The 10,933-nt window shown below is 40.1% G+C and overlaps 1 protein-coding gene across 1 annotated transcript in view; it reads right to left on the reverse strand.

Moving 5' to 3' along the window:
- The window catches only part of LOC134084535 (complement C3-like), a 32,152-nt gene that overhangs the window by 19,899 nt on the left and 1,320 nt on the right, over window positions 1–10,933 (reverse strand). The window contains exons 3-21 of the mRNA XM_062539883.1: window positions 10,428–10,593; window positions 10,187–10,257; window positions 9,940–10,028; window positions 9,570–9,652; window positions 9,376–9,463; window positions 9,173–9,278; window positions 8,924–9,044; window positions 8,715–8,827; window positions 8,302–8,454; window positions 7,653–7,856; window positions 7,241–7,432; window positions 6,857–7,012; window positions 5,940–6,069; window positions 4,919–5,005; window positions 3,285–3,332; window positions 2,354–2,480; window positions 1,669–1,757; window positions 1,317–1,456; window positions 438–650 (exon numbers count right to left, since the gene is read on the reverse strand). Of these exons, the coding sequence (XP_062395867.1) occupies window positions 438–650; window positions 1,317–1,456; window positions 1,669–1,757; window positions 2,354–2,480; window positions 3,285–3,332; window positions 4,919–5,005; window positions 5,940–6,069; window positions 6,857–7,012; window positions 7,241–7,432; window positions 7,653–7,856; window positions 8,302–8,454; window positions 8,715–8,827; window positions 8,924–9,044; window positions 9,173–9,278; window positions 9,376–9,463; window positions 9,570–9,652; window positions 9,940–10,028; window positions 10,187–10,257; window positions 10,428–10,593 (2,376 nt within the window). The remainder of the gene's footprint in view (window positions 1–437; window positions 651–1,316; window positions 1,457–1,668; window positions 1,758–2,353; window positions 2,481–3,284; window positions 3,333–4,918; window positions 5,006–5,939; window positions 6,070–6,856; window positions 7,013–7,240; window positions 7,433–7,652; window positions 7,857–8,301; window positions 8,455–8,714; window positions 8,828–8,923; window positions 9,045–9,172; window positions 9,279–9,375; window positions 9,464–9,569; window positions 9,653–9,939; window positions 10,029–10,186; window positions 10,258–10,427; window positions 10,594–10,933) is intronic.

A 10,933-nucleotide genomic window follows, 5' to 3' on the forward strand; every position in this document is an offset into this window, starting at 1 on the left:
AGGATCGCATCACCATTTCAGTGAACCCACTTAAAATAGGCAAGGATACGTATCAACATACTGTTGTGACAATATTTTGACCTGAGATGGGCTAGTTTTCATGAACAGTCATGAGCTCTGGATATAAAAATAAAACTACCATCCAAACACACCGGCATCCCACCCTCCCTATCACCCTGAGCACTTATCTAGTGTCGTGGACACTACTACAGCTTACAACAACTACAACTACATAACACCCCTGCTGGCTGACTACCATCCTCTGATAAACCTCTCTACAGCCTATGCTTTTCTTTCTTTCTTTCTTTCTGTTTTCCTTCCTTCTTTCCTTCCTGTCTTTCAACTCCACAGAAAGCAGATGTGTCATCCATCCATTCACATTAATCATTCTATGGCATTTACTTCCTTCTTTCTTTTTTCTTTCTTGACACACTCACCACCACCAGCAGGTCCTTCTTGACACCATCTGACAGATGTGAGTCGAACACAGCGGCCTTCAGCTCGATGGTGTGTTTGCCCAGCTCCATAGGGATGATGACGAAGGGCATTGCTCTTGATGTCATGGGGTCCATCTCAATAGTAGTGCGGTACTTGCCCTTCTTGGTGGCCACACTGCACACTTCATCAGTCTCCAACAGTTCCACACGCACCTACAGTAAGCAAGTAGAAAGATAGCGTGCCCATTTAGCTTCTGTGCCCAATGCAGGATTGTTTAACCCATTAGCAGACTTCACTTCATGAGACATTGTGTATTGCTTTGGAATTAATATTAGCACAGTTAAAAGTTCAACATATGTAACGTTAGGGGGAGTAGGAAGAAATGTTTTGAGTCATAGAGACAATACTTTCATACGGTTAATGGCATGTAAAATAATATAGCCGCAAGCGGCGATGGCTGGCCCGAGCAGCTGTGGTGCAGACCTGTGACATTTCGGAATCTAACAAAGCAACATGTACTTGTTGGTGGGCATGTGCATGAGCAACACACATGCCCACCAAATTTGGTTCATTTTCATCATGTGTCAACCATAACAGACAATGCTCTGGGTGGCGCTATAGAGTCCCTGAGCCACAGCCTAGGCCAGAGGTCTGTCTTTCAGTCTCAGTAGGGTTATCAATTCCACAGGTAGTAGAGTTTTAGAGCATGCCAAGTTGGTTAAAAGGTGCAAAACGTTTCCAGTAAGAGGATTCCACTATAATAATAATAATAATCTGAGCAAAACCAATAGGGCCTTGCGGCCGCACCTTGGTGCTCGAGCCCTAATTATAGAACTGTAGTGTGTAACAAACCCATTGAAGTTTAACTGCAATCTTACCTTGATTTTATAGTCATTGTAGTTGTAAAGGATGGCTTTGATTTCGATCTGCTCATTACGCACAGCAGAGTAGGGAAGCTTCAGGTCAATGAAGAAGTCCTTCATTACAATCATTTCAAAGGGGTCTGCCACACAGATGCCTGTGGAAACAAGATGAGAGGATAGGTTGGCTAACACCCACACACAGAAGGAGTTGTCCAAGTAGGAAACCTGTGCATTCTAAGACCATACCTACACATAGTCGGGTATTTTTCTAAACAGATTTGTTTCCTTCTTCGTATTTGCAAACACCTATGAAAATATACAGTTACAGTATGTGGACCTTTGTGAGGGAGTGAGGTTGCTGACCTACCATGAGTTTTTGAAATGCTAATGGCTGTGACCTGCCAGCTGGTGATGGAGTCCTTCAGGAAGCTCCTCTGTGTCATGGAAGTGGTGGTGCTGACAATGGCAAAAACAACAAACGTTACCATCCATGTATGATTTTATTATTATTATTATTATTATTATTTTTGTTGTTGTTATTGTTATTATTATTATTATTATTAATAATAATAATAATAATAATAATACTGTTGTTGTTGTTGCTATTATTAATAATATAATTATCATTAATATTAATACTAATAATAACAACAATAACAACATATCGTGAGCTGAGAATTATAAGGTTCTATCTCCATTTTGGTCGAAATTGAGTTTTTGACATCATCTGATCCATTAGGTGCTTATTAATGCCTGTGTGGTGTTATTTTTGTAAAAAAAAAAAAAAAAAGTTAATTATTAGCAAAATAAAAAGGTACTACAGTACAGTTTTGCTAGCTATGTAAAACTTTGATGCTCAATATCTCAGAACTACCCTAAACGGAGATAGAACCTTATAATTCTAAGCTCACATTTTGTTATATTTTCCTTTTTTCTCCTGATCATAATGGCAGAGTAATGTTCAATTATATTCAAATAAAGACAGTAAACCAACTGACAGAGAACTAATAACTGACTGAAAATAGGGCTTTTCACTTAGTCCTCTTGCTCACCAGTGTCTGTTATTTGCCGGGCATTGAGGAAGGTCCCCAAGATCAACCCAGAGCCAGCTCTCATGAAACTGAGAGCGGGAGAGAAGGTACTCAGACTCTATGTATGCGCCATCATCATCTTCTTCACCTGTGTAGAAAAACAAGCTTCTCAATTGGAATTAACAACATGGCACAATTAACATCAACCAAAGGCATTGTAAAAAGACAAGGTCTTGAATCTAGGAACAAGTTCTTGTAGCTTGCCAGGCAGAATATGACAACTAAACAGAGGTTTGCCCTTAAAAGTGTGACTTATATGAACAGTATATGAACTTATTCAGAAAGTAATATAGTATTTGCTTGAACATATACAGTGCCCTCCAAAAGTATTGGAACACATGCTTAAAGTTAGATATAAAATCATCTTTTGGAAATTGATCGTAATGCCTTAAATGAAACAATGAGGAAATATTTAACCTTTAAGGACATCCATTTTCTTTGTGAATGAATAATGTATTTGGAAATAAATAAATGTTTTCCTTAAAATACAGGGGTCATAAGTATTGGAACCCCATGTTAAATTCCCATAGAGGATTTTTCTTTTTCTTTTTAAAGGGCAGTCATTTCATGGATCCAGGACACTATGCACCCTGATAAAGTCCCCTTGGCCTTTGGAATTAAAATAAACCAACATCAACACTACACCCTTCACCATACTAAGAGTTTGGCATGCTTTATATCAGTTATTAGCTGTTAGCTAATTAGCTGGTTTCGTTCTCATTGAGCTCAATGCAATACAAACCAGCTAATTAGCTAACAGCTAATAACTGACATAAAGCATGCCAAACTTCAAGATGAATATCCTAAAGATGATTTTATATCTAACTATGTGTTCCAATACTTTTGGAGGGCACTGTAGTTGATTGAAGGTGACGGTGGCATCTGAACTCACTGGTGATGGCTCTGCGTGTCCTCTGGGCTGGCTTTGTGAATGAAGGTGCTAATGAGAGGTGAGGAAAATAAGCTGGTAAACAGTGTGGGTATTGTGGTAACACTTTACATTACAGATCAGTAATAAGTGGGTAATTTTATGGTAATATATATGCAATTTCATGGTAATTCAATTCAATTATTACCATTAAACTGCATACATATTACCATAACATTACCCACTTATTACCAATCTGTAATGTAAAGTGTTACCGGTATGGTTTATCTTTGTTTATGCCACGTGGACAGGTAAGTGTTAGATATAGCTAAAGGAGTTACAGGCTTAGTGTGTTACACTTAACTAGTGTTACACCTAGTTTGACAGTAGCTACGTTTACATGCACCCTTTCTAATCCGATTCAGGCCCAATCGGGTTGAAATTCCTTCATGTAAACAAGACAATCGGAATGAAAATCGCCGATCTGATTGAAATTTGGGTCGGATTGAAAGAGGTGGAACGGACACGTCCGGTAGTAAGGATCGTTCTCTGCTACTCTTCCCTTCTGCGCATGTTCAGAAAAGGAGGCACAATATTTCTCTTATCCACCAATAAAGCCACCACGGTGTAGGCAGAGAGGGTTAAAGCTAGTAATGAAAGATCTTTAGTTAGGTGTAAACATAAGCACTGGGCGTGAGGTTGAGTTTCTTTTAGGTCTATGGATTGAACGGTGACGGATAACATGGCATCGGAAGAATAGGCTATTTAGTTTCGTGACACTTTCAAAACAACCACAAAATCTGACAGCATCTTTGAAGTTTAGGAAGTAGCCTAGGCTGCAGGCAGTTGGATAGGCTACGCTAACTGGCAGCTGCGTAGGCTTTGGTAAAAGCAACGACTGAAATGCAGTGATGAAGTCTCATTTTCTGAAAGCCAAATATTAACAGGTAGGCTATGTTTCGGAGACTACAGTGGAGACAGATATTTTGCGATGTCTGAAAGAACAGTGTGGAAGCTAGGTAGACGGCAAGGACCTGATTGAATGCATTTCCGTACAAGTTTGAATTTGTGTTGCTGGCACTTGTTATACAACATCTGAGGTGCAAAACAACTAGCGAACAGTCAGACGTTTTGATGGTTTGCTACCCCGTCAGATTACAGGATAATCAGCTATATTTTTGGCTTTGGAATACTTCTGTATGACCGTGCATGAAGTTAGCATTTGCTGAACGACTTGCTGTGCAGTGTGAAAGCGGCCAGTGAGTGTGTTAGGAGGACACAATTTTAGTTTATATTTTCGTCGTTTTAGTCATTCTAATTATAAGGAAAAGAAACGAAACTCTAGGCCTATGATGTTGCTTTTGAACAGCAGAAAGCAGAGGCAGAGGATTGGAAGTAGGGAATATCTCACGCCTCAAACGTCATAGGCTATAAGCTCTCACGTCCATCTCGGGGAGCAAAACTGCAAGCAGGCTATATGCGCGTGAAGCTGACATGTAAACGCGCGCATCCAAAATACTCCTTCCCATGTAAACTTCCACCGATCCGATTGGTCATTCCGATGGTTGCATGTAAACGTAGCTAGTGAGGTTTGAGAGTGATTTCTCCCTGCATCTACAGCTGAAGTTTATTAATGAACGATTTGACCGATAGCAAACCAATAGCAGTGCTGAGCAGAGAGATAGGCAGGTCCTGAATGGTGATGGTCCTGCGTGTCCTTTGGGCTGCCTTTGGGCATGTAGGTACTAGGGAGAAGAGAGAAAATCACACAGTTTATGTATAAAATACATATATACAGTGCCCTCCATAAGTATTTGAACACATGCTAAAGTTGACTTTAAAAATGTGGAAATATCCAACCTTTAGGCTAAGGACATAAATTGTCTTGAATTAATAATGTATCGTAAATATTGTATTATTGTATTATATAATGTATTGCCTAGCATGAAAACAAGTGTTTGACACTGAAATCTCGACGACTGAGTCTCTTTGTGGAATTTGCTTTAGAATGGAGCTCTGTATGGTTTTAACATTGCTTGCTTTGTGCATGGACTATTCTGTCCTTAAAACACCCCTAAACGTTCGTTTTTAAAAATGTTCAGCTCACCGAGTGGTTACTGGTCTTCAACGATCTTCTATAGCAAGTTTTGCAGTAAAATACAGCTTCTGTCATCTTATATCATGGTTTTCGAAATCCTGGAAGTACTTTTTCAGATACCTCACAACCGTGTGTGCCTAATACAACACAACATAATTTGAATTTCACTGCGAAACTTGCTATAGAAGATCGTTGAAGACCAGTAACCACTCAGTGAGCACTCAGTGAGCTGCACATTTTTAACATTTAGGGGTGTTTTAAGGACAGAATAGTCCATGCACAAAGCGAGCAATGTTAAAGCCATACAGAGCTCCATTCTAAAGCTGACAAATTCCACAAACAGGCACAATCGTCGAGATTTCGGTGTCAAACACTCGTTTTCATGCTAGGCAATACAGAAAATGGGCTTAAAGTGTAAAATACCTAAATATTCCTTTAAGATCAATTTCTAAAAGATGATTTTATATTCCTCTCCATAGTCAACTTTAATTAGTGTTGGTGTTGTTTGTATATGTATGTGTGTGTGTGTGTGTGTGTGTGTTTGTGTGTGTGTGTGTGTTGTTTGAGTTGGCGGCAGGTACCTTGGCGCGATTCAGTGCCTCCAGCGGTGCTCGAATGGAAGACGAGGCCGGCATCAAAGAACACCCCCATGCTGTCCTTACCACTGCCTGCTGTGCATCCTGTGTCATACTTCTCAACGACATCCCAGATCTGTGTTGAGACACAGACAAACAAACCAACAAAATAAAAGACAGAAAAACAAACAAGAGAAAATTCTATACAACAGAATTACTGAGAGCATGCTGTGAAGCCTGAGTCATTCTTGTAAACAACATCACAGATTTAAGATTATCACACAAAGATGAATAAAAACATTATTACTAATAATAAAATAATAATAATAAAGTTAAAACTACATCTAGTATATCAGTGCTCAGACCAAAGACTAGAGGTGTGGTTATTGCAGTGCACATAACTGCTCATTGTCATGTCATGACTGTTTTCTGGGATACATTGGCTGAAATATGGTCGATCTGAAATAAACAAAGCTGGAGTGGTGAGATCAAGAGAAAGACATCAGTAAAGTTCCTTGTCCTATCCTGAACATGGAAGGCCGACCCAGAGGCCGTGGCAAAGTGGATTTAGCTGTTCTAGTATACAGTATAAACCATGTGGCTTATTGCTTTTCTAAGACGGTTACTATGTCGATCTAGCAAGATTTCATGAAACAAAGGCACAGCACAAAAAAAAAATATTAATAGATAATCATTCTTCCGCCAAGAAATGTATTCCCTCCATATGAATGGTTGCCATGCAACAACAAGACGCGGCCACTGTATTTTTTGTGCTTGTTGTGGTAGCGCATTACTATGAATAAAATGTGGTCAAGGTAGGAGGTTATACTGGAATAAACAATGGCATCGAACGCGGAACTATCCGTTTTAGAAATACTGATGAACAATGCCCTATGAGGACAGAATGACAAAAATATTGAGACCTGGCTTTGACTAAGTCTGTGCTTGTTGTTGAGAACGTAGACTCCCTTATCCACAGCCACCAGACCCACTCTGGCCCCTGGGTCTCCGGTGATGGTCAGGCTGAAGCGCCGACGAGGAGAGTAGACTTCAGCAGGGTGAGATGGCTCCACTTTCAGCTGAAAGAGTACAGGGGGAGAGGAGATGTGAGAAGTGTTGCTCAGCTTCTAGAGGAAATACAGCACTTAAAACACAATCATCAGGGGTTCAGTATACAATGAAACACACATACTATAAAGAATTTATATAACCACTACTGTACAGGTAAGTCACTTTGGATACAACGTTGTGATAAATTAATGAATGCAAATGAGGACAAATATAAAAAATAATGGAAAAATATTTACCGTTCCCATGCAGGTGTCCTTCACGTCCACCCAGACTGAGTCAGACACCACCTCAGATGAGCCCACGTGGTAGTAGGCCACGATACGGAAGGAGGGGACCATGTCCTTGGTCACTGCGAAGGACAAAGTCACTACAGACTGGCCCTGTCTCTTGAACCTCTCAGCTTTCACAAGTTGTCCTTTGTTTAGAATCTGTTGACGATAGAATTTAACACACGCACACACACGCACACACACACACACACACACACACACACACACACACACAAACTCACACACACAGACACACACATACACAGAGGATTAGTTAGAGAGATATGTTAGAATACATCTTGTGTTTCTGTGTCTGAGTTTGTTTGTGTGTGTGTGTATGTGTGAATTTACATGTGAAAATGAAAACACTGTCACCTACTAGGTACGTGAAGTCATTATTCTGGGCTCCAGGACTTCCTCCCAGGTTCAGGTTGATCTTGAGTTGATCTCCGATGGTCAGCTCTGCTGCATCCACACCAATGTGCAGGTAATTCTTGGAACCTCCCTTGGACACATACGGAACCGCTGTCATGTCCGCTCTGGCCTGTTGAGCATCAGTGAGACCTGGGGCTTTCGTCGTCACCTATAAAGTACATACAGTATAAACAAAAACAAACACATGATCACCTTAAATGTGTGCTTGTGCTTTGATGTACAATGGGTACAGGGCTGTGAAGTGAGTAAATGGCACCTTCTACCAGTCTTTAGAACTAAACTGAACTGACTGCTGCTAGCACATACAGTATTTGTTTTGTGTTCCCTGATAACATGTCTACGTCCTTTGCTAATATTGAGTATTGAGCCCAGTGTTACCAAAAGGATAGAGTCTGTAATAAAATACTGATGATGTAATTATCTACATGTATGTATTTTTAAAACAGGAACTACACATTTTTAACATTTTAGTCCATTGAATGGAAAATGTGACTCAAAAGTGATGCAGGAAAACTATGAATTCTGTACAACAATTAAATTACATACAACAAAATACTATAACTATGCAGGTCCTACTGTCACCGAAGACTTACAATGATTGGCAGTTCGGAAGCCCCACCCAGCGTGGTGATGGTGGCTTTGGCCATGCCGTTGGAGCGAGTGGAACTCTTCACTGATTGGCCAGCTGCCGTCACCTCCACATCCACCTTGTCTGCAGGTGAGTTGTCTGGATTGGTCACCAAGACCTGTAGGGGGCCAAGCAGATTTGGACACATGAAGCAGACAAATTACAAATTATTATAGATACATATAGATCACATTGGTTGGCAATCACCAGAATACAAAGCCAAATGATTTCTATCTGTTAACACGTATACATAATACATCTGATTCTGAATCAGGCTTTCTTTAGGAATTTATAGTATTTTCTTATTATTATTTCGCTAAATTTCAGAGCATTTCAACAGAGGGGACCACACAGATGAAATGGTAACATATAGCGTACTGAAACGTCGAAGGGCATCCCTGGCTTGAAGTATTTGGGTGTCCTCTTAAAGTGAATGGTGTATGGGGATGTGACTATCGGTATACCTCTCTTGGAGGCCACCATCTCACTGCCTGAGAAAAACACCATACAGTCACTCAGTCAGACAGATAGATAGATAGATAGATAGATAGAAAGATAGATCTATAGAAACATTGATAGATGTTTACCTGTCTCTGTTAGGACACTAACAGACACATAGAGGGTGGATCCGACCAGCTCGTTGATGTTGGGGAAAGTTTGTGTGATGTGATCTCTCTTCAGCACTGCTGTGCCTTTCCCTTCTCTTATCTGTAAGTGCATCATATACAACATCACACTGTGGGTCTGCAATGGTGTGTGTGTGTGTGTGTGTGTGTGTGTGTGTGTGTGTGTGTGTGTGTGTGTGTGTGTGTCTGTGTCTGTGTCTGTGTCCTCACCTCTACCCTCTGCAGTGACGCTGCCAAACTTATTTTCTCAATCTCTTCAGTACTGACTCCAAATGCCACAAATCCAACCCCAGTCACATCCTTCCCATACAAATACCTTACACACAAAAACAAGTTGGTTATTTTAAAGTCGCCAATGCCTGAAACAAGAACAGAAGTGGAAAAAGAGGCCCCTCATTCTGCATGCAACCAACCTGGCAACAATGTCAACTGTCATTTCTTCATCGTCAACATAGAAGAAGGCTTTTCCTGGGGTCAACGACACTTCAAAGCTGGGTATAACTATATAAGACAGGTAAAAGGGAAAAAGAAAGAAACATGGTTATATTTTTCTGTTCTGGTTGACTGCGGATGGTATGCATCATTTGTCCATTACATGGCTCCTTACCATGTTCTTTGACCTCAAACTCGGCAGTGAAGTTTATCTGAGGTGTGGCAAAAAATCTTGTTACCACCTTCCATGTTCCAAAGCTTTCCGGTGAGAAGAATTGGATTTTTTTTATTAATTTGTCCTTTACTAAGGATTTATTTGTATTTATATGCTTTTCTGTCTTGACACAGTTTTCCTATTGACAAACTCAGTAATACAAATATAATAATAAAAAAATTATGATCAGATGATCAGATAAACAAACTACTTAATAAGGCTGACTAATATAAACTATTATACAAACCTGATATGTTGGTAATTTGGTAAGAAAAATAAAAAGCATACATTGGACATCAATGGCAATCCACGTTTTATGTAGATGACTTACCTGACAAATTCAGGCAGCCTGTGGTCTCCCCACCTGATTCCTCCTTTTGTATAAATGACCTCTTTGCTGATTGTTATTCCATCTGGAGTCTGTGGAGGTTAAACGATAAGTTTTAATTCCTTTCTGTACATGCTGTTTTAATTTTATTAACAGTATATTACATATAAACACACAGGCACGTGCAAACACACACACACACACACACACACACGCACACACACACACACACAGCTGGTTGTGAACATACCATGATCTCTACAGAAATGGCACTGTCTTCTGAGTGCAGGGCAGGATTAAGTGAAAACACTCTGTACAGAACTAGAAAAACAAACAATATAAACAAATATAACACAATAAGTAAACACAGGCCTAGAGAATGAATATAAAAATAGCAACAACAACATTATTGGCATCTTCCCACACCTGTGCTTGAAGGTCTACATGTAATACTGTATCATAAATTAATGTGAATATAGGCTCATGCTCACCTGTGCTTGAAGGTGTGTAAATGGTCTTGTCTGTCTGCACAAAGATGTATCCAGACTGGAAGGAGACCAACACCACTTTCTCCAGCAGGTGACCTGGGAACTGGGCTTGCAGGTAGACGTACTGGTTCATGGACTCGTCATACTCGAAAGTTCCCTCTTTGGGGATCTGAGGCAGAGGAGAGACAATGTGAGACCAGGCTAAACAGAGGGCATGCTCATCCAGTTGTGCTATGTACACTTGATAAAAACAATGTAATTTGAAAAATGTAGATGTTTGGGGTAGCCTGTAGAGAGTAGGTCCTATAAGGAAGGAAAAGCATTTTGCATCCATACTATAATCCAAGTAACCTAAACAAGAGAATCTGTTGTTGTGAAATTGTAGAATTGTTTAGAACTGAGATGCATTTCTGTGGAGGATTCGTTGTTCCCTCATCATAAGAGCGTTTTTGCTGTATGGCTCCCGAGTACAATATGTGAGTGCCACAAGGTAGGCTACTGTAATTGCG

This window comes from Sardina pilchardus, chromosome 1 (assembly GCF_963854185.1).
Source record: "Sardina pilchardus chromosome 1, fSarPil1.1, whole genome shotgun sequence".
NCBI lineage: Eukaryota > Metazoa > Chordata > Actinopteri > Clupeiformes > Clupeidae > Sardina > Sardina pilchardus.